The 24,233-nt window shown below is 39.0% G+C and overlaps 1 protein-coding gene across 1 annotated transcript; it reads left to right on the top strand.

Moving 5' to 3' along the window:
* The first annotated feature begins 893 nt into the window (after positions 1 to 893).
* On the top strand, positions 894 to 22,489 carry CTR9 (CTR9 homolog, Paf1/RNA polymerase II complex component). Its single transcript, XM_082193101.1, has 23 exons — positions 894 to 1,153; positions 2,319 to 2,436; positions 3,530 to 3,619; positions 5,434 to 5,582; positions 6,042 to 6,149; positions 6,749 to 6,856; positions 6,953 to 7,189; positions 8,337 to 8,426; positions 8,525 to 8,653; positions 8,784 to 8,967; positions 9,784 to 9,872; positions 10,287 to 10,472; positions 10,854 to 10,941; positions 11,046 to 11,194; positions 14,596 to 14,712; positions 14,836 to 14,981; positions 16,299 to 16,370; positions 17,039 to 17,174; positions 18,119 to 18,262; positions 19,041 to 19,195; positions 19,602 to 19,698; positions 20,306 to 20,418; positions 21,267 to 22,489. Exons 1-23 carry the CDS (start codon positions 1,016 to 1,018, stop codon positions 21,721 to 21,723), a joined length of 3,300 nt encoding a protein of 1,099 aa, XP_082049227.1. The 5' UTR covers positions 894 to 1,015; the 3' UTR covers positions 21,724 to 22,489.
* The last annotated feature ends 1,744 nt before the right edge of the window (positions 22,490 to 24,233 follow it).

Below are 24,233 nucleotides of genomic sequence, written 5' to 3'. Positions count from 1 at the left end.
CAATCAGCTTGCAGGAGATGATACCTTGCATGCCCCACTCTCTCTTATATTCTGGTATAGTTCTTAAAGGCCCCAACAGTGATGGGTGGTGGTGCCTGCTGTTTCTGGAGGGCTGTTATGGCTGCACGTATATACTCAGCCACTTGGGAAGCTGTATGTTTTCAATTTCTCTGGAGCAGGACTCTTCCTGACTATCTCATATATTGTGATGCAGTTCTTAAAGGTTCCGGTTACACTTGAGGGTCCACTACTGACAAAAACACATTTTGCTTGGGCCACAGCACAGAATCACAGAGCCTCTGCCTTTCTTGAGAAGTTATGAGGACTCCTCCCTAAGGCTTACTTCAGAAGCATGGGAGAATGGCAGGGACTGTCCCTGATGCTGTGCTACTTCAAGAGCAATGATATGTCTTTTTGCTTTATTAATATATGCACAGTTGGAATGAGCTCCCACTCTGCCTCTGCAGGAACTCTTCCCACCCCATACACAAGTGTACTAGGTTTCAATCTCAGTGTAATGTCAGGTGATCCTGTTCCTTCCCTCTGAGATGTGCAACAGGGAGAACAGTTTTGGCTGCCTACAAACACAAGTGCAAGGTTTGTCAGCACCTGAAATGATCAGTGAATTTTCCAGTTCCCTTTAAGATTTTACAGATCATATCTACACTTCTTGTAACTGTCTTTATCAGTGAAGGTTATTGGTGACGACAGCATTCCCCATTCATCACTTGCAGTAAACTGCAGAATAAGCAGTTTTTGAATTTGCTTTGTTGGTTTATATAGTACAGTAGTTGAATGAACAGATACTAATATGATAACGTTTTATCTAATATTAACCATAAATTGATGATTTCTCCCCCTAGTAGAGTTATACACAAAATCATACATATGCCTCTGTATTTCCTTTTTCTAGCTGGAATATTACAAGCAAGGCAAAACAGAAGATTTTGTGAAACTGTTGGAGGCTGCTCGTATAGATGGAAACCTGGATTATAGAGACCATGAAAAAGATCAAATGACTTGTTTAGATACCTTAGCAGCCTACTATGTACAACAGGCTCGGAAAGAAAAGAATAAAGACAACAAGAAAGAACTCATTACACAAGCTACACTATTGTACACTATGGCTGATAAAATCATCATGTATGATCAGGTAAGAACAAATAAACCTGGAGTAAAAATATCCTTTTTTGTATGCTTGCTTTGCAACATTATAATACCAGTAAACTAGTTGGGATGTTGAAGTAACACCCACATCTTGCATATAGGTGGTGTGATAGATAGATAGATAGATAGATAGATAGATAGATAGATAGATAGATAGTATGCCGTTTTTCTTAAAGATTGCCTCGGCTCAAGAGATAGTAAGTGCAATGGAATGATTTGCTCACAGCTGCTCTAAACAGTCTGCCTTGGGAGATTCAAAGCTGGATAACACATGCAGAACCTTATTCCTAGATGTGGTTTGCTTTCATTTGTGCAACACACATACACCACACTGTATGCTCCAGCTCATCTGCAAGCAGAAAACTTTGAGCTTATGAGTTGCTGCTGCTGCTGGAACACAGCGGATAATTGCTGAGGGGAATGGAGGCCACTGTGGTCATTTTACCAGCTGTTTAAATATAACAATAAAATTGGCTTTACCTATTAATCAAGTATAATACGTTCTTGGCCAAATTTTGCTAGTGCTTTATGGAGTCTCTTCCCCACCCCCCTTCCGTATACCTGACCTGTGGAAGTACCAGGAGTATTCATTTTTTTAAAAAAAAGAAATAAGGCACATAAAACTACTTGGAAGTGTACGGTTTAAAATGAAAAATGACCAAAGACTTACAATTTAAAGACATTAAAAAAGATGGAAGATGAAAGAGGAGGATCTATTAGGGAAAAATCTGGAAAAGGGAAGGGTTATAGTTCAGTGGTACAGCATCCTCTTTGCATGTGAAAGGTTCCAGACTCCGTCTCTGGCATATCCAAATGTGCTTGGAGGTGGAAGACTGGAAGCTTTGAATCTGTTGGGCAGAATAGAACTGAGGAGTCACTGCTGTGTCTTGAAGCCCTGCCATTTGTACCAGTCAGGGCAGAACGTGGGGCAGTGAATTTGCACATCAAGTATTTATTCACAAGGCATGCTGCTATCAGGCAATGTGCAGCAGAGGGGTCTGTATGTATCTTAAGCATCTAGGATGCCCTGCACTAAAATGCTTAATTTGGGGACTTAAGTAGTGCTGGAAGAATTCACAATGAGCAATCCTTTGATTCAACTCTTAAAACATTTCTTGAAAGACAATTCACATTTGTATCTTGCTTTCCAGAACCACTTATTGGGAAGAGCTTGTTTCTGTCTTCTGGAGGGTGATAAAATGGATCAAGCTGATGCACAGTTTCATTTTGTGCTCAACCAGTCTCCAAATAATATTCCAGCCCTTCTCGGTGAGATGTGAAATATCTTTTTGGATGCTTTCCCTTAACACAACCTATGTCCGGTTTTTAACCAGTAAAACTTTAGGCTCAGTATACCTTTAGAAACCACCACTTTTCCTTTTACCCTTGATCAGTTTCAAAGGCCATAAAGATAGCTGCCTCCTCTTTGTATAAAACTGCCTTACACTGCAGGCTTGTCAGTCCATTTGAGCACCTTTGAGAAGAGTTATGAGAATACCTAATTTGGCAGGCAACAGGACTTCAGAGTTAAGTTCAGTGCTTGAATTACAAGGCAGGAAGAGAGAGCCAGCTTCCCCCTTTTTAATGGCTTCTTTAGGTACACATGGGGGTATGATTTGGCTAAAAGCGGGAAAAATCACATGCTTGTGGATTTCGTTGAGTTCGCCTCTACCGCTTCCCCAATAACATGAGTATTAAATCCACAGTAACATGAGTATTAAACTGACTAAGGTGAAAGAAAATCTGGTGACATTTTATTTGCTAATGTGAAGAGTGCTTAAACCTTGGGAGGGGTTGGCTGTCATTGGATATTTGTGTGTGTTCATTAAAGTGTTGAATGAATGAATATGTTTCTATCCTATATGCGCTGTAGCAGCTATCACGTTCATGAGATTTGTATAGATGTTATGAAAACAGCCATGCACACATGAAATCCGCGATACTCCATCTTGGAGTATATTTCTAGATAGTATGGGGGTAGGAATGGATATACAAAACACAGTCAAATTTGGCATAAACTGTATATTTGAAGACAGAGATTTGTCTCTGTCGCTTTTGGAAACAAACTACTAATCATTCATACCAGTTTTGTCATACTGAATTTTGCACTATTATATTACGCTTCAGTTTTACTTGAGGCTTACATCCACTGAAAGCAAATGAGTATATTTACAATTAAATGTGCTTTGGATCACACCCACTACACTGGGGATACTTGCCACTTGAGTGGTTTCTTTTATAATTGTGACCTATTATGCATATGTACTTGTAGCTGGTAAAACAATGAACTGCTATTGATTTGTTGTGGTTGTTATTCAACTTGGGTAGATATTTCTCAGCTTTTATTTCTCCTGTCTAATAGGTAAGGCATGCATCTCATTCAACAAGAAAGACTATAGAGGGGCCCTTGCCTACTACAAAAAGGCACTGCGCACTAACCCAGGTTGTCCCGGTAAGGAAGAGAAAAGCTTCGTTTTAATTAAAGACATTGTTTGGTTCATTGGGACCAAAAATAGTGTCCCTAAATTCAGGTAGTTTGAATACTAATATGATTTTTAAGCTTTGACTTTTGTCTTTTGTCTTACATATTAAGGAGGACAGTCGTTGTCATATCTGACCTTGGGTCTTGCCAATGCAACTTAAAAAGCAATAGAGTATTTTAATTAACTTTGGATTAATCCAGTTGAAGTCAAAATAAGATGAATGTGGTGCCTTTTTCTTGGACCTCTGCTGCTGAGAGAGTATAAACTTTGGAGACAAATGCATTAGTCAAGTACAACAGAAAGCAAGTGCAAGCATAAGAAGCTACATTATTGCATTGATCTATCTGAGTCAATGAGGTCTTTTACTGACAGTAATTCTCCAGTCAGTGGTCTTTCCAAGATTTGCTACCCAAGATATTTTCAGTGGAGTGCCAAGATCAATATCCTGGGGTTTTAAAACATGAGAATGACCATGTTGGATCAGACCAAAATTCATTCTAGCTTACCTAGATGCATTTCAAGGTAATAGCATCTGTCCCCCACCCCACCCCACTCACCAGCAACTGGTATTCATTGGAATACTGCCACTGAGCTTTGAGGTCCAATAGAGACATTATCACTAGTAGCCAGTGACAGACTTATTCTTTTATGACCTTTCATATGCAGAACATATGCTCAGCCACTGAGCTATAGCCTCTTACCTTCTTTCAGAATACATTATTTCTGCCTCATGGGAGAGTTCCTGGATCTATAGTTTTCCAAAAACAAATTTGACAATGGGTGGAAGTGGACTGGGGAAGCTAGGATTTTTTCTTTGGCTCAAATATTATTTCAAGCTGTAAAATAACTTTATGCCTTGTGGAGCTCACTCATTTTGCGACATGCTTTCTAATCCCTGAAGCTCAGTTCCAAGGCTGAGTTCAGAATTTTGCTGGCATATTAATCTGTAACGTTTATTTAAAAAAATAGAAATTCTTGTTAAAAGTTGTGTGTTCTCTAGAAAAGCTTGCCTACAGATAATATCCTCTTCTTACTCTTTGTTACTGTTATTTGTGTTGCTGCTGTAATTTGAAGCCAGTAATAGACCCCTAATTTTCTAATTCTTTAAACAAAATTAAAAAGTTATCCATCCAACCCAGAATTGCTGTTCATCTGGACATATGAGGGGTAAATATGTGAAGGAGTGGGGGGCATGCAAGCAAGCCACTCGAGGACTCCTCTCCCACTCTTTTGTGCATTAGTTTCCCAAATGCAGTTAGAATGTGAGGGAGAGCAAGGACAAGCACACTATCTCTGCCTTCTCTCTTGAGTCACTGTGCCTTTCTCTGCCGTCCTCCATTCTTTGGAAGGCAAGCATCTGCAGCACGAAGCCTTCTGTATTTATGTGGTCTCCCCATGCAATTTAGTACTCTTATCATGCAGCCGACACGAATACAGCAGGCTCCCCTCTGCAGACACTTGCTCTCCAACACAGGAGGGCACTGGAGATGGGCACACGAGTTGGAGCTAGCACACTTGTCTCCATCTTTCTTCTCCTTGCATGATGGGCATCATGCCTGAAGAGAGCTCAGGATAAGTACAAACCTTTACTTATTAGTTTGAAAGTCTGTGGGCAGGGACTGTTGCAAATTATTGCTATCATAAAGTGCCAAGTAGAGATTTAAGGGCTTTAGAAACAGTAAATTATGAACCTACCTTTCTTAAAAGGCAATCGAGGTGTGAATGGCTATGTTCTAATATATATATATTTTTTTTCTCTTCCCACCCCCCACCCCAAAACTAGCTGAGGTTCGGCTAGGCATGGGCCATTGCTTTGTAAAACTGAACAAGCTGGAGAAAGCCCGCCTTGCATTCAGCCGGGCACTGGAACTCAATTCCAAATGTGTTGGGGCTTTAGTTGGATTGGCTGTTCTGGAACTCAATAATAAAGAGGTGGGTTTGATCTGAAATGCTAATATCAGAATATGTTTCATTGAATGTCTAGTTAACAAAGACTTCTGTGCAGATGCAGACATGAAAATTAATGGCAGTTGAAATGAAAACCTCAATGTTCCCCATTTTCATGAATGCATATTTAGTTTTCTCTAATTTTGAGAAATAAAATAAGCTGTAAAGACAGTAATTAAAATAGAGCTGGTTTAAATATGAATCATTAGTCATTGACCAGTGACAGGATTTTTTTTTTACACTAGGATCTTGGATCAAACACATGACCTTATGAATGTATTGGGCAAAAGTTTTCAGCAGATACGTAGTCTACTGCCTTGTTTGCCCGTTATGTAACTCATCCACTTTAAAAGAATGGTTTTGAAAATGGTATAGTAAAGGAACAGCTGAAAAGCTAATTAAGTTTTAAGCTTAAATAAAAATTTCTGTTAATGTTGCTTTCAGGCGGATTCCATAAAAAATGGCGTCCAGCTGCTTTCTAGAGCATATACAATTGATCCTAGTAACCCTATGGTGCTGAACCACTTGGCTAATCACTTCTTCTTCAAAAAGGTAAAAGAACTTGTGGATGTTTTGAGTTGCTGGTTGAAAGTCTTTAGGCTGTTTCATAACTGATCAGGCTTTCTATTTCAATATTCTTTGTAAGACTCATGGTAACACAGTAAATCTCAGAATAATGTTTTTAACTAAAGACAGAGAAGAACCAGGCTTCAGTGTTACTGTTGTTTTAAAATAATAATACGTTGGCCAGGATTGCCTAAAGCTATTTCTTATTTTGTGATTATTATTGTTAAATATAATATATATTTAATATATTATATACATACACCCTTTCATTTTAGTTGAGATTGGTTCACAGTAGTTGCAGTGCTTGTTGAAGTTTCTAAGCACACATTCCTCAGGCTTCTCTATATCACATTCACATGGAGAAAGTAGTGTATAAGCCAGAAGTAGATAGGTATTTTGGTTATATATAATTGCTTCAGTTCCCAGGGTTGCGTCCTCCAAATGCTTGAGGATTTTAGTATATAAGAACCATGTGTGATATTTAAAACATTGGAAGATCAGGTTTCTAGGTACTAAATGTTCCAGGCCATGATTTTGAATACCATAAGAAAATGATTATGCCAATTGTATTTTTTTTTCTACAGGACTATGGCAAAGTCCAGCACTTAGCTCTTCATGCTTTCCATAATACAGAAGTTGAAGCAATGCAGGCTGAGAGTTGCTATCAGTTAGCCAGGTCTTTCCATGTTCAGGTACTTGGAAAGCCTCTTTCTACATTGCATTCTTATTTTTTAAATAGATTTCCATGTGCACCATATAAACTACTTCTTTTTCCTCCCCTGCATTAGGAAGATTATGATCAGGCTTTCCAGTACTACTACCAAGCTACACAGTTTGCTTCCTCTTCTTTTGTGCTACCGTTTTTTGGACTTGGTCAAATGTATATTTATAGAGGAGACAAGGAAAATGCATCACAGTGTTTTGAAAAAGTTTTGAAGGCCTACCCTAACAATTATGAGACTATGAAAATTCTTGGATCTCTCTATGCTGCTTCAGAAGATCAAGACAAACGAGATACTGCAAAGGTACATTTGGCAGCAAACTTCTTAGACTTGAGCTGTAATTCATACTCTCTTACCTAGGAGTAAGCATTATTGAACTCAATGGGACAGAACTGAGTACACAACTGTAGAGTATATTATACTGTTATGTCTGTTTTTCCCCGTAACGCTAACCCTATAGCTTAGTTCAAATATACATGTTCTAGTAAGCAAAGAACAACCCGTCAGAAAAACCACAAACCTGGGTTTGGACATAATGCTAAGCCAAACTATGGCTTAGCCCTGGATAGCCCAGAAGCAACAGGATGGGGGTGGGTGGGCTGGAGCACTGTGGCTGAAGTCTTTGCACGGGGAGCCCATATGTTTGGCTTAGCATTGCATCTGAAGCAGGTCTTAGTGTTGCGCTATCTGGATATATATATTTTTCTTCAACAGTGGGTAGAATTGTGGGATATTTTCAACCCTCTGGAAAACAAAATCTATGGTTGGTCTCTGACTAGACAGACATATGTGGTACAGCTGAGTAACAGAGAATTTCCCCTCTTTTCAATACAACAAAAAAAACCAGAAGCTTGGATAAATGAACTTACTGATGTGTGAACTGTTTTCATGCAATATGTATATTCATAAGTGAAAGCTAGCACTTCTTTCCAGTTCAAATACCCACCATCTACTTCGAGTTCTGTGGTTCATCTATTCAAACGTTTTAGGCATTAGTAACACAATGTTCATTGTGATGCAGGCTGATTTCACTGAATTGACAGAGATTTATTTTTAATGGCTCTAGTTGAGTGGTATACATCAGTAAAGTATTGCCTTTATCAAGGAAAAGCAAGAACATGGAGGACCTTTGTTCCACAGATTAGGAAATTTCAAACTCTGCAAATGCAGTCCCGGAACGCCATAGTAAGACGCTGTATATTGTAATTGTTAATCTGGCAGACTTTCATTCTCATGTTTAATAGTTGGGTCAGTTTAACAAGATACTTCTTATTATGGTAGTTAATGTCTGTACATCTGAAGTTTATTAACTTTATTGAAATGCCTCTGACCTAGTCAAGAATCCTATCTTTGGCGTTAAAAAATGTAAAATAAATGGTAGCTTTATTATGTTGTGTCTTCTGGCAATTTAAGAGTGTGCACATACATAAATAACCTTTGTAATTTATAGGGTCATTTGAAGAAGGTGACAGAACAGTACCCAGATGATGTAGAAGCCTGGATTGAGCTAGCCCAAATCCTAGAGCAGACAGATATACAGGTATGGAGAAGATGCATAAAGTGCACTTTGGTTTTTAAGCCGAGCAGTGATGCATAGAACTGAACCTGTTCACTTTTCTCCATCTCTAAATTTGACAGGGTGCGCTTTCTGCTTATGGTACAGCAACACGAATCCTTCAGGAGAAAGTTCAAGCTGATGTCCCTCCAGAGATCTTGAATAATGTGGGTGCTCTCCACTTTAGACTTGGAAACTTAGGAGAAGCAAAGGTGTGGAACTCATTATTACTACTACTACTACTACTACTACTACTACTACTGTGCAGCATGTTTATAACTTGTTCTATGTGTGTACTCAGAATATATACTACTTTGTTCCCTTTCCCCTGTTTATCCTTAGAAATATTTCTTGGCATCTCTTGACCGTGCTAAAGCAGAAGCTGAACATGATGAGCATTACTACAATGCTATCTCAGTGACTACATCCTACAATCTTGCCAGATTATATGAAGCAATGTGTGAATTCCATGAAGCAGAGAAATTGTACAAAAACATCCTAAGGGAACATCCTAATTATGTTGACTGTAAGAAATCTTGTCGAAATTTTCAGTTGTATTTGAACTATGCCATGCATTCATGTTTGTCCTCATAAATGTAACTGTGCATTCACTGATGCTTTCTTTTGTGTAAACCATTGTGGCTAAACTGCAAGCAGAATGTACCTTCCTGGTCAAAAGTATTTTTTCCACTATCTTGTTCCTACAATTCTGATGCCCTTAAATACTGGCATTATTTTATTGATTTAGAAGTCTACACTGCTTAATTTTCCCTCACTTTTGATGTGTGTGTAAATAGCAAATATGAGAAGTTCCTATAAAAGCCTCTGTAAATACACATAACCAAGAAAGTTTATAAAGCTCATCATGATACTGACATTGTGTGTGTGTGTGTGTGTGTGTGTGTGTGTGTATATATATATATATATATATATATATATATATATATGAATATGATATAGATGGAATACATTGTGCAGGTTACCCTGAAACAGAGCAGCCTTCTTTGTTATGTTTCAGTTCAGTCCCGTGAGAGAGATTGCAACTATAAGTGGCAGGTTCTGCATTGTTCCCATATAATTTAAGGATCACATGAAGGTGATTAGTTTTGCCCCCACCAAGCCCCTTTTTCTACGGCCAATTCAGAATGACAAAACTGTTTTTTATTATACATCTGGCAATCAGTGGCTGTTTGTTGCATAGTTAACGCTGACCAAATCTACTGCTGTCTTAAGCCGGTGTGGCATCAGTACATCTAAATGCTTGCTGCAGCAGACATGCCTCATCTTTAATGACTTCCAGAACTGGCCCTTTGATTATTAAACTTTATTTTTTGGTATTCAGGCTATCTGCGCTTAGGAGCGATGGCTAGAGATAAAGGAAACTTTTATGAAGCTTCTGACTGGTTTAAAGAAGCACTTCAAATCAATCAGGTTAGTAAGAACTTGTAAACTATCAACTAGCCTTACAGGTTGCGAATTAACATTTTCTGTGAAGAAGGCAGAAATCATTTTCCTGTGTCCCACATAGATCAGCTATTCAGCCTTCATGCTGTGCTAGAAATGGCATTTTGATAACGTATCTTTATTATGACTAGCTGGGGTACACAGGGAAACATTCTTGGCAGCTGCTTTTGAGCATTACTCCCAACGCTTGACCTGAATGGAAGAGAAGTAAACTGTTTAAAGCTGGGGGAAATCAAGTAGCTGAACTTCGTAAAGACTTTATTATTATTATAATGCTCTTCTGCACTGTTACAGTTACTCTAAACTTTGGGGATTGAAGGAAAATTAGAAATATTCATTGTAAACTGATGAGAACTTAACATGTTGGGGTTTCTGTTTCAGGACCATCCAGATGCTTGGTCCTTGATTGGCAATCTTCACTTGGCCAAACAAGAGTGGGGTCCAGGACAGAAGAAATTTGAAAGAATATTGAAGCAGCCATCAACTCAGAATGACACTTACTCTATGCTGGCTCTTGGCAATGTGTGGTTGCAGACTCTGCACCAGCCCACCAGGGACAGAGAGAAGGTAAATGCTGCACACGTTCAGACTCCATGCCTGTGGCCTGTTCAGTGATTGAGCATTATTTGCACCATAGACCAAGTGAGGTCTGGGGAGCCATTTTTACCATCTGTGCTGACTTTGCAGTAGGTTTGAACAGCAACAACAGGGAGCAGAGTTTATACGGTGATCGTGACCGTGAATATCTTCCTTTGCTATTTTAATGGGCTAGAAGATCTCTCTCTTTCAAATGGTTTTTGGTTGACTGAACTTTCTGAGGATGTTAGGTGCTTATATTGCAGTGGCTTTAGTGTATTGCCAACATTTGATGGTTTGAGAAAGCGGTGTTGAAATAGTTAAATTGCAAATAACCCACTTGAACAAGATTTCATGTCATCATCTTTGTAGGAAAAGCGTCATCAAGATCGTGCACTAGCCATCTACAAACAAGTACTCAGGAATGACTCCAAAAACTTGTATGCTGCTAATGGCATAGGTGATTATTGTGTTTGGATTCCTTGCCTGAATTGTCTTCTGAGCTTTCTGCTGTGTTTCATGTAGTCCATACATCTGAAATTGTCCTTGGACTTTTTTTTTTAGGAGCTGTACTGGCACACAAAGGATATTTCCGTGAGGCTCGTGATGTTTTTGCCCAAGTGAGAGAGGCAACAGCAGATATCAGTGATGTGTGGCTCAATCTGGCACACATTTATGTGGAACAGAAGCAGTACATCAGTGCTGTACAGATGGTAATTCTTAAAAAAATAGTCTTTTTTTAAAAAACTGTAAAACTAAGAAAGTATATTTTCATGGGAAATATTCCCTTTTTTAAGAAAAAACTTTAGTATGGTAGCCCCATATTAAATAACTAAAATTTAGGGAGAATTTTTCTTGTTTTGGAGGGGGCAATAAGATGAAGAACTTGTTTTTCCCAGAATTGCCATAAAATATCTTCTTAAATACGATCTTCATAAAATCAATAAGGAGCCATCTCTGTTAAACCTAAGCTACAAATATGAATCACCAGATGAAACATCTCTTTAATTAAAAAAAAAAATATGGATGGAAGGTTTGTGAGAGAACACTTATTTTTTAAAAAAAAGAACTGCAAAGAAGGTTTGCTGTTCCTGTAGAAACCTTAGAGTAAACATCCTGAACAAAACTTACACAGTATTGGCAAAACAATGTTTCCCCACCTCTCACTTAAGCATCCTTCTCTGTGTTAGATATTTGTAGTACAGCTGAAATGCTAGTTAGAGGTATTTTATTTGACTATGGTAAATTGTAAGGCAGAAATTGTTGCCAGACATTATATACTTTTTTTTTTTACTACTAACAGACAAATTTACTACTAAGAGACAAATTTATCTTGCCTTTTAACTTGCTATTCTTTTCCTTTATCGACCTTTCCACCACATGTTAAGAGGACCTTGTAACTGAAAGCATGAGGATGCGAACAAACATCACCAAAGAAGTGTGGTGTTCAAACTACCACCTGGTGTAGAAAATGCCATGAAAACATAGTGGGCAAACGAGCCCTAAGCTGCCTGTACGGGCTTAGGGAATGTATTAGAGGCTCTGTATCAAGCCTTAAGCAGACAAACTTCCAAGTTCCTAGTATTGCCAATGTCATTGCACTAAAAAGGCATGAAATGTTGAGCTACTAACATCTGTGTTCTTGAATTTATTACGTAAGCAGGAGATATGAAGGGGGGTCAAAATAAAAGCAGCTGGGGTGTTGGAGAAATGTTTTTCTGCCACTCTTAAAAACATGTCAAGTGACTTGGAGCAGTTCCATGAAATTAACACCAATATAAGTTGGTATGTTCAAAAAGCAGTGAGGAATAATCCAGCTGAATAATTGCGCAAGAAAGAAAACCAGTAATGTACTATCCACAAATACGGGAGAGTATTTCAGCATTTGCAGTCAAGAAACTTAGCACAATAGGAGTTTTGAAAGTAGTGAGAAACCTATACTTCACTCACCTTACCAATAGCTTTATCTTCAGAATGGTGTATTTCTTTATCTCTACTCTTGCATAATGCGTGTTTAAATCATTACAGAATTTGAACCGTAATGATTTACGTATTCTAAATCTGTGCAGGGTACAAAGTGAATGGTTCCCCTTTGTTTTCATATAGTCTAGTTAATGTGATTTTCAGACAGTGTTCTTAAAGGAAGATGAACAAAGGCAGACAAGCTTTCATGAGAAGCAAGACTCACCAGCAGATCATCCTCTGCAGTGCACAGTTGCAAGGAAGTGTTGGCCCGCACTTCTCCCTAGTTTGCATAGGGCAGGCCCAAGGGGTCTGGATTGCAGCCCAAGTGACATGAGCATACCATAAAACACAACCCAGAGTGCTCTGCTATATGCAGGGATTCTTTCACAAATTTGTAGGATTTCCTCAGACTAGCTGAGAGAAAAATGCTGGAATAGATAGCTTAGTTGGTTAGAGCATGGTGCTGATAATGCCAAGGTTGTAGGAAAGGCAGTTTGGCCCTGACGCTATAGCAGCATTGGAAACACCCATGCTGCTACAAGGTTTAATCTCTGCAACAAAAACAAAAAACTCTACACTTGCACTTTATAAAACCCTACTCAACAGGAAGAAATATGATTTAGAATATGATAGACAAAAATGGAGTGAGGGGTACAGATAACAAATGATATATGGGAGTCCAGTATAAAATCAACAGAAATAGCCTCTATGGATCTAAGACTAAGACTTATTCAACAGAAAATAATATTCAGAGTCACCTGGACTCCAGCAAAACTATACCAGAAGAAAATAGCAAGTGCAGACAACTGCTGGAGATATGGGAGTAAAAATGCGAATTTAGTACATACAATGATTAACTGCCCGATGATAAGATCATTTTGGTGCGAGGTGAGGATATTTATAGCAAGACTAATAAAAAGAAATTGTTATTTAGGGGAATTAAATTTAATTCTAAATTATATTCCGGAAACGGAGATTTCAAGGGGTAAATTTTTTTTTGATGTACTGTGCTATAATAGAAGCAAAAAAACTTGTTTTGATGAATTAGAAGAGCCGCAAAAAGATTCCATTGAGCACATGGATTGAGAATATGGACAGATTAGCTACATACGAATGAATTGCATGTTGATGCAAAATAAGAATGGATAAATATGAAGAAATCTGGAACAAATATTTAAGCGATAAGGCCGCTAGTGGTGGGAAGTAGGAGGAGGAGAGAGAGGTGGGAAAATATTGTTTAAAAAGGTGTAGTCGTAGGTATATCAGTGTATTCAAATCTGAACTGTCAAATTGTGTTATTGTTATTATGGTTTTTGTTGTATGTTTCTTTTGCGGTGGTTGTTTGTATCGAAAAAATGATTTAAAAAAGTAAAAAAAAGGTGGTAGGTTTGAGCAACTGCATATCCCCACATTGCAGGGGGTTGGACTAGATGCTCCTCAGGGTCCCTTCCAACTCTATGATTCTACGCTCTACCTTCTGTAAAAATACACACACACACTCACAACTATATATCGCTCCTTAGTGAAATGGGTGTTGACTGCAGGTGTAGCATTGGATACAACCCATATTTTTCCCCCTGCCTTGAAACTTGCATAATAAATTTCAGCAGTGACTGTTCAGATGATGTATTCCAAGTAAAGAAGTGGAAACCTCATATTGCCTGAAGTATCTGAGGCTTCTAGGCTTGAAGTTAGCAACGCATTGCACTTGCAGTGCTTACTGTCTGGATTCCTGCTATAATGAAGAGCTGCAGACGTCTTAGTAGACACAAACAGTAGACCTCATAACTTATTAGTCATTTAATTAGTTATTGGCAGCAATGAGAGCTTCCTTACTGTGCAGGTTCGGGTTTTTTTTTCAAGGTTGCAATGTGGGAGGGAAAGGTTTTTTAAGCAATCCTTCCCATGTGCCTGCTACTTGAAGTTGAGAAAAAGAGTCATGCATATGGAGAAGACATGATTAGCATCCTGTTAAATTTGTCTCTGAGCCCTGTGGAACTCCAAAGGACTTAACCAAGCGAACAAGCTTAGGGTTGGGCTGTAAATTCCTGTGAAATCTGTTTAAGCTCTTTATTCAATGTAACTAAGTGTGACATTTCAGTTAGAATGAGGGTTTAAACATAAAACCATTGAATTTTCTCCCTTGTAGTATGAAAACTGCCTAAGAAAATTCTATAAGCATCAGAACACGGAGGTACTGTTGTATTTGGCTCGAGCTCTCTTCAAATGTGGCAAATTACAAGAATGCAAGCAAACATTGCTGAAGGTAAAAAAAAAAAAGCTTCTTACATATATTGCTGCAGTGGATGTATTGTTGCACCAGCTTGTTTGTGTTGGAGCCAAGGCTGGTTCACACCTACTAAATTTAAAGTTTTATTTGAATCTTCAGGCTAGACATGTGGCACCCAGTGATACAGTTCTAATGTTCAATGTGGCCTTGGTGCTGCAGAGGCTGGCTACCTCTGTCCTGAAAGATGAAAAAAGTAACCTGAAGGAAGTACTCAATGCTGTGAAAGAGCTGGAGCTGGCTCACAGGTAAGCAAATCTGCATTTGCTATTTTGGTATCTATTATTGCATTGTGCTGGTGTTTTGTGAAGGTGTCGGAGCAAATGCCAAACTCTAGTTATTTCTTTGCACAGCTTCATAAATCTGTTTAGACTCAGGTAGACCTCTCAGATCTGCCAGATGCTGTTTCTTAACTACACTGTTGAATTAATTTTTTTTAATTCAGTTTATTTACTGCTTCTTACACAAAACCCGCTAGAGTGGTTTATGTAATAAAACTTGGAAACACAAAAACATCCAGTCTACAGATACAGCTAAAACTACAGTATATCCAATATACAGAAAAAGAACAGACTTGAAACTGTCCAATCTAGCAGCAGCAACTCTCAATAAAATATAAATATAAATATACTGAACTAAGGTCTGCATTAAAAGATGCATCTTCCAGTTTGAAACTGAGCTTCACTATGTAATAACTTCCAAAAAATGAATGAATGATACTTACAGAAAGTTGAAAGACTTGCTTCTTGCTTCAATAACCTCCTCCAGTTGCTAATCTCTGGAGCTGCAGCTGGATGGGCAATTAACGTGCAGTAGGAGCAGCAGTCATGAAAGTTCCCAAGAGAACCTAGAAAGCACTGGGAGCTAGAAGGTGAAGGATAGGCTTTCAGAATAGCATCCAGCTGCTGTGACCTTCAAAGGTTGCTGTATTTCTTGGCACACAAGGACAGTTTTTAGACACCAGGGCACTCCAAACAGGAGTAACCTATGACATGGGGCTTGGTAGCTATATTGCTTCTATGCTGGAAGCTTGTTTGAAAGATGCAAGCTTCTATTTATACTTCATGCTTCACTGTATATATGCAGGCAATTGTTTTTTCTCATAGTGCTACAGTGCTTTTTGCAATATTTACGGGTGTGAGCATGATTACCTGTGCCAAATAACCTGCCTCCTCTCTCAGTCTCGTTTGCTTGAGATTTCCATTAAACGGTTGTTTGACAGGTTCTGCAACATCTCCAAGACTTTCCCTGAGCATCTGTGAGAATGATTCAGTCCTTCACAAAAAGGGTACACCATGCAATCCAAATCCATTAATAGCTGCAGGGATTTTTCTGTTGACTTTATACTGAGACGTGAAATGCATCCAAAGTAGTTTGGAAATATTTTTCAATTGGAAGTTGGAAAGTGTATTTTTGATGTGTGAGACATTAGAGAAGCTGAGGTGTCCAGAATAAAATATTACTATTTAGTGGCATTTGACCATATACAAATATTAATTAAAAAATACATGTGAAGAAACTGAAGTGTTTAAAATTTGATTCTTAACTTACTGTTTTCCATTCAGATACTTCAGTTACTTGAGCAAAGTGGGAGATAAAATGAGATTTGATTTGGCACTTGCTGCAACTGAAGCCAGGTAAGAACTGTGTGTTGTGTACTTCACATAATTGATGCCTACAGAAGCTAAATGCATTATGTGAATTTGCATAACATAACTTGTAGGATTTGGGCTACTTTTATACCAGAGTTTGAAAGCAAACTACATATAACCATAGCATGATTCCATGTTCCAGTGGGGTGCTAATTCAGATCTCACATATCTCCTGAACAGGAAACTGACAGCGACCAGTCCTCTGTTGGTTAGCTAAGAACTGGCAGATGTGGACATGCAACACTGGTTGTGTTCACATGTCACAATAAGCCATAGTTTAATGTTTAACAATGGTTTGAAGTGAATGAGCAGGATGCTGGTGCATGCTGCTCAGAAGTCCTTGCTTTGCTTCTGCCCTACTCTTGCCCTCATCTCAAGCAACAAATTGCAAGCCTCATCTTGTCATCTGAACTTAGGTCAATGATTTGTTTCTCTGCATACAAATTATGAGCATAAGTTTTGATCATGGACTGTTTGGGGGAACTTGCTGCATAGACAGTTTTTCCTTATACTGTGTCCTTGTTGTTTAACCAAGTAAGCACTTGCCGTTTTTTAGCTATACTCTGTATTTCTGTCTTGGCCATTGGCATGGAACAGTCTCTTTTAAAAAAGGTTTCTGCTTCTGTCTGCTAATCTGAACTCAAACTTGATAGGCAGTGTTCTGATCTGCTGAGTCAGGCTCAGTATCATGTGGCTCGGGCTCGTAAGCAGGACGAAGAAGAGCGGGAGCTGCGAGCGAAACAAGAGCAAGAAAAAGAACTACTGCGCCAGAAGTTGCTCAAAGAACAGGTACTTTAGTCTTCCTGCTGCTGTAATAGTACATAATACTATCCATTAAGCTGCAGCAAAGTGCAAGATAGGGAGCAAGTGTAAGGCTGCAGTGAGGTGCTTTAGGTTGTTGTGTGGCACTTAGGGGGACTTGCCTGTGAATTACGTTGTATAGGTTTTGCAGCTGAAATAGATTTGGAGGGGGGGTTGGTTTTGGTAACTAGGAAATGGGTAAGTATTGCACTTCCACCTATCTGGTGTGGTGTAGTGGTTAGAGTGCTGGACTAGGACCTGGGAGTTCAGGGTTCAAATCCCCACTCAGCCATGAACCCCACTGAGTGACCTTGGGTCAGTCACCACTTCTCAGCCTTACCTACCAGACAGGGCTGTTGCAGGGATTAATTGTGGGGGCAGAGAACCATGGATGCCACCTTGAGTTTCTTGGAGAAAAGGTGGGTTATAAACTACATAATAAATAGCAGTACAGTCGTATGTTGGAAGTCGAACGGAATCCATTCTGGAAGTCCATTCGACTTCCAGAATGTTTGGAAACCAAAGCGCAGCTTCTGATTGGCTGAAGGAAGCTCCTGCAGCCAATTGGAAACTGCATCGGATGTTCGGCTTCCAAAAAAAGATTTGAAAACCAGAACACTCACTTCCGGGTTTTGATCATTCAGGAGCCAAAATGTACGAGTACCAAGGTGTTCAACAACCAAGGTACAACTATATCTTACTTTTCAGTGCACGAGCAACATGCTGTATGCAGTGGGTTTTCATTTTGTTTCAGAGCAGACCTTTCAAAGGTAGCTCATGCACTGTCAGGTCTTTGCGTCATGAAGAACCCAAGTGACTCTTCAGCAGTAGTCTGACTTACTAAAAAGAATGAACCTGTTTTAGGTGTCTATTTGTATTTGTAGGTTAAAAAAAAAAAAAGCATAGTAGCCAGCTTGTCCTCACTCTTCCAGGAAGAAAAACGCCTCAGGGAAATAGAAGAACAAAAGAAACTTTTGGAACAGAGAGCACAGTATGTGGAGAAGACCAAGAATATTCTGATGTTCACTGGAGAAGTTGAAGGATCTAAAGAGAAAAAACGTGGTGGAGCTGGCCGGGTACAGAATAAAAGCTTTTGGATTCATCATTCACCCCAAATAGTTGAAATGTGCTGTCAGGCTTTAACTTATTGTAAAATTGTCCTGTGGGGTCTGACGAGAGTACAGTAATGACATCATACTTTACATGGAGAGAACTATGGAGAAATGGTGTCATATTTTAGACATAAAGACAAGAGTTGGAAAGTTGTTTAAACTTCTGTTTTACCAGTTTAGAATGTTGTGGATTTATTTAGAAGTGCAAAGAGAAGTGGTTTTCTTTTTTAACTTTAAAGGGAATTGACTCACATAGGCTGATTTACCTTTTCTTTTCCTCTGATATTCTGTTAACATCTAGCATAAGAGTGTATCATTGTTTTCTGTCACTTACCACCACTACTTCTTTTTAGTACATCGACTGAAAGCTCTTTCAGAGTATAACTAATATCCAAATACTCTTCCCATCTTCTTGCATTTTTTCCTTTACTGCAATTGATTATCAGCTTCTTAAGATTGTACTGTTCTTCCTTCTCTCTATATTGATTTCTTTAATTCGTGGGCCTTTATCTATTTGTCACCTGTCTATTAATTTTGATTATCACAGTTTAATTCTGCTGTTCTTTATTTGTGATACTGAAGTTCTGCGTAGAAATTTCTTAAATAAAAGATCAAATCTAATACACCTTTAAGTTACATGCACTCTATGTGCATCTAATGTGGCTTCTAAAAGGGTTAATTTTGTTTGGGGGATATTTTCAAGCAGCAACTAATAAAGGAAGTGTTTCTGATTTTGTGACAGCGTTCCAAACGAACTGGGGAATTTGATGAATTTGTCAATGATGACAGTGATGAAGATCTCCCAGTGTCCAGAAAGAAAAAGAGGAGAAAGGGTAGTGGTAGCGAACAAGATGGTGAGGAAGAAGAGGGGGAGAGAAAGAAAAAGAAGCGACGAAAGTAAGTAGAAAGAAAGAGCAGAACTCCTTTGGTGGGGATTCAGAGGACTCTAGGGGGACTTTTTATTAGCACAACGGAGCTTCTGAGTTCCCCTCTTCCTTAAGTCCCTCAAACCGCTGCCTGGTGCATCACTTCCCAAATTCAAGGAAGCTTAGAGAAGCTTTTGATGGGCCACAAGGAGGCTTGGGTGGGATGGGGTTGTGGGGGAGTCGAAACATCTTGGGTGTGTCTTCATTTAAATGCTTTTGTATGCCTAAAGAATGTTTAGATCCCACAGTGTCTAGTATATGCCACAAGGAACAAGAACTAACACACAGGCTTAGTTCACTTGATTAGGATACTATAGTTATAAGACTGAATTGAATTGCACTTTGTGTTTATATTTGCCTTGTGTTTTTCTCCAAAGACCCCAAAAGGCAGGTGATGGTACTGATGATGATGAAAATGACAGTGCACCCAGACCTAAAAAACGTCGCCCAGCAAAGACTGAGAAGAAAAAAGCAGTATGTGTTTTTTTAAAAAAAATTAATAAATAAGTAAATCATTAATTGTTGTTTTGGTTTAGCGGAATTGCAGTAATTTGGGATCAAAGGTAACAAGATTAATTATGCTTCTAAGCTTTGGAAGTAATTGACCAAACCAGGGTTCTGGTTTGACATTCTGGCTTAATTCTGTGGTTTAAACATACCACAGTTACTCATATACAAAACAGAACTGGAAATAGCAGTTATCAACAGAGAATAGAAGTTTCAGACTTCTTTCCTTCATATGCAAGGCCAGGGCATGTAACAACATGTCTGATTGGTTACATCTAAATTCAGTTGTAGTCTACTGACATTCTGTATTGTAATTCAGATTTTCTTAAACTTGGTCTTTTTTAATTGCTTTTGTGTGATTGTCTGCCATATAATTAGAAGAGGTAGCTGATACAGCCATCACCCCACAACCATCTAATACAGGGATATAGAACCTGTTGCCATCTAGGTGTTTCCAGGCTACAGCTTCCATTATTCCTCAACATTGGCCATATGGCTGGGGCTAATGAAAGTATAATAGTTGAATGTCAGGTTTTCTTTTTAATCTTTTAACACTTTTTTGTTGTTGTTATAGCCAAAGCCAGAACGACTGCCTCCTTCAATGAAGGGTAAAATCAAATCTAAAGCCATCATTTCATCAAGCGAAGACTCATCTGATGAAGATAAGCTCAAGATTGCTGATGATGGGTACATAGTGTTTATGATCCTAGAAATAGTGTTGTTTGACCCTTGTACAAAGTAATCATCATCATCAATGCACTTCTAATTCTTGGAAGTGTGGTTTGTTTAGTCCGAGCACACATGAGGAGCCACAGTCCAGATCGGTTTAATTCATGGTAACCTATTAACTATGGTTTACTGTGATATGCGAATTGGGCCCATTGATGAAGACTCATTAAGTAAATGTGTACATAATGTTGTGATTCCACATCACTGTATCCTGCGTATGTAATGTTTTGTACTCTTATCCATTGGTGCATACTTACAGCTTGCAGGTTCTATCTCCTCCAATTTCCTACATGGGTTTGTGGGGGTCAAACATACTTTGTGAACCTTTAATTGGGCCACAGTGGCTGTGACTTTGTAGAGAGTGTGGAAAACACAAAATGGCATTGTATTTTCCCCAGAATTGCATTTCCTGCACATTTCCCAACTTTCATTAAATCAAGACAAAGCAATCTTTTCATTGCAAAGATCTGTTAGGGGTCAGGAACGTGGCAGAATGATTGCTGACATTTCAGGAGCGTCAGAAGTGACAAGGTGTCCATGGGGCAGGGCTTCAGAACTCTGCATAGCTCCATACCCCTCTCTGAGATTAATAAAACTGCAATAGATGGCACAGAGTAGCAAAAAGAGGTAGAATAAACTGGAAGCGATTCAGGCTTCATTTGCATGTTGCAGACTTGAACTTGTCACAGGATTTATATTACTTTGGTGTGGAATTTTGGGGGCTTTTTGCACACAGCTCTTAGTACAAAGTTTATCGTTTCACTTGGGATGTTTGCCTTACTGCATTGCCTTCTGCTCTTGAACAGGAATGCCAGGAACAGCAACAGTGATTCCGATGATGCTGAGCAACCACGCAACAAACGCGTCATGTCTGACAGTGATTCTGACAATAGCAATAAGTCTGGGAGCGAAGGGGGCAGCCCCAGGCGATCCAGCGTCCGCCCTTCTGATGAGGATTCAGACAGTGATGGGTCAGCAAGAAAGAGGAGGCGATCTGAATCTGAACAGTCTGACAATGAATCTGTGCGCTCAGGGAGAAGTCCGTCAGTGCGCTCGGGGAGAAGTCAGTCTGTGCAGTCAGGGAGAAGCCACTCAGGTGGTTCTGAGAATGAATCTCGCCCAGCTTCTCGCAGTGCTGATTCTGACAGAGATTCTGACAGGGCATCTGATCACGGGGGCTCAGGTAACGAGTCTGAGCCAGAGGCATCCAACAATGAAGGATCTGAACGCGGCTCGTACGGCGGATCAGATGACAGTGATTAGATTTCAGTTGCAACCTGTTTTATTAACTGCTTTGTAAATATATTTTGGTCCGAGAGGGTGGGGGGAAGAGGAGGGTATCCATATTTTATATTTGAAAACTGTGATTTAAAAACCTGGACAGCTATGTTTTAGGGAAAAGTATATATTAAAAAAAAAAAGCTGAAACATTTCCTATAACATTTTTTTCTACTGAACTATACACTTGCCAGGGTTTACCTACAGTATCTACTTGCATTCTGTACTTGGAGGTCAATGTGGTGTATTGGGGGTTAAGAAGCTTACTTTATCAGAGTGCACATAAGATCTGAAGAAACAAAACACCAAGATAGTTATCCTGCATCCAGATATGTTTGCTTAAGACCTTCTGAAACAAATGGTACTTAAGCAAATTTAACTGAGTGGAAGGCTGTAGCTCATACTGTCTTGCCTAGTCTGATCAAGTGTACTTTTTCAAAACTATATATGTGAAAAGGGATTTTGGTAGAACTCCCATGAATTTCTCAAGTGATATAAAAAATGTTTGGGTTTACAGAGTAGTCCTTCAGGTTATGTAGCTCTTATAAAGTATAGTTTTACGTTTTGTTAAAGTACGTATGTGCTGTAGCAAAATGCCTAAAATTGAACAAAATGTATAAAAATAATGCTATGGAAACATAGATGAATGTCAGATTTGAGACTTGGCAGTTTTTAAAGAAATGATAAATTAAGAGGCCTCCTTAGAGTGAAAAGATCTGTTTATGGCATCTAATAAAAGCTGTTGCTGCCATCTGGTTCAGAGTCTCTTACTACTGTTCTTAATATTGTTTCGTTAGCTCATATTCCAGTACTCTTGAATTGTTGAACTTGGCATACTGTATGTTTAATTTATAATTCTCTGTAGAATTCTACAGACTTGGAAAAGCTATCCTTAAGGTGCATTTCATTACCTGTTCTCACACATCGGGTGTCTAGACAATTTTGGAAGGAACAGTGTCCATGTGAAATCTTTGATCTGTCATTTTTAGGAACCTTCTCACTTTGCCCTATAATTTTGGGTCAGTACAGATGATGGAGAAGAATACAACACTTCACCATTGAATTTTCATTCTGAGCATATCTGTTTCATGGGCCCTAGAACAAAGAATATCCGTTTGTTGTTGAAGTTCTAGTGCTACCTATTCAAAAAAGCAACTGTTTTTCCTCATTCCTGTGTAGCAGTCTCAGTAGTCACTGGGATACAATTGCTTCTATAATACTCATTTGATTTCAAGATAGACATCTCTTAGTGTATCTTTTTTAAAGTACTAAAGCAATGTTACACTTCATAAATTTGTTTTTCACTAATGTGGGTAGTATTAATGTTTCTGAAGAAAAACGCTTTTTATCAAACCGTTTATAGAATAACTTTAACCTTCCTAAAGAAAACTATGTCCCCTTTTAGTGGAATTGCACAGTCTCTACTGAAGTTTTTCTAAAGCAAATGATTATAATTTAGAATGAAAATGTTAGAGCCTGCTCCTTATAGCAACCTTCCCCAACCACCTGTCCTCCTAAACTTGGGGAAGGCACCAGGTTGGCTGCTGCTGCTAATAATAATAATAATAATAATATTTTTTATTATTTACACCCCACCCATCTGGCTGGGTTTCTCCCACTACCCTGGGCGGCTTACAGGCTGCCTTACAGTGTGAGAACCTGAAGTGTGTGGTCCCTCCCACCCATGAAATTCTATTTGTTTAAAAGAGCTAGGTGGTTATCCACGCAATCTCCCCACCTACATATTGCAAGTCACTTTCACTGCTAAGAAGCTGCTAGCAGAGCTGAGTAACAGCGTGGGAAACTGATCTATTCTGTTTCCAAATGTCCAACTCCTATGATTCATGAAATGAATTTCCAGTCCAGTGACAGCAAGGCAAAACATGGGGATGCGATCTGAGTAAATGAGTCAGGCAAGAAGAAGACTGATAAATGCTCAGTTAAAAACAATTGTGATATCATCACTTTGTTCCCTGCCTCACTGAACTGGAATGATTTGGGAGCTGCCCATGGTATGGCCAGTTTGGACATGCTTTGTGTGTGAGTCTATGTGGTAGCTTTCAATAGATCTAATTTGAAGAAGCAAAGGGGAGGAGACACTTCAAGGTGGGGCTACATCATCACTTGATCCTACCAAACTCTTTGTGGGGGTCTCTAGGTTCATTGTAAAAAGAGCTGGTAGCAAGCTCAGTCTGTTAACATGGCCAAAATCTATTGCTCATTCTTACTCATTCTTTATCTGTTATATTGGCCTTTGGGGGGGGGCTGCATATCTGTTTTGCTTATCTTGCTATATATCCCTAATTACAGTACCTAATGGGTGGAAGTTCCTTGAGTTGGCCTGCAGAGACAACCCAGGAGGGAAATGTGTACCGTTGTTAAAGAGTAACAGAGTTTAGGCTTTATCAAATTAGGGTTTAAGATCTGCATGGAAGGTTATAAATAACTGGCTTAACCCCCAGGCCCTTGTGCATTTTTTAATTGAATGGTGGTGC

The sequence above is a fragment of the Podarcis vaucheri genome (genome assembly GCF_965113315.1).
Source record: "Podarcis vaucheri genome assembly, chromosome: 1".
Lineage (NCBI taxonomy): Eukaryota > Metazoa > Chordata > Lepidosauria > Squamata > Lacertidae > Podarcis > Podarcis vaucheri.
This window is presented reverse-complemented; position numbering and strand designations above follow the sequence as displayed.

Excerpts from the sequence above, each read along its gene's own strand:
- CTR9 (XM_082193101.1), top strand. The coding sequence starts at position 1,016 with ATGACTTGTTTAGATACCTTAGCAGCCTACTATGTACAACAGGCTCGG. Across the intron at positions 17,175-18,118 it reads AGAAGTTGCTCAAAGAACAG|GAAGAAAAACGCCTCAGGGA; the intron begins GTACTTTAGTCT and ends TCACTCTTCCAG. Across the intron at positions 19,699-20,305 it reads AGACTGAGAAGAAAAAAGCA|CCAAAGCCAGAACGACTGCC; the intron begins GTATGTGTTTTT and ends TTGTTGTTATAG.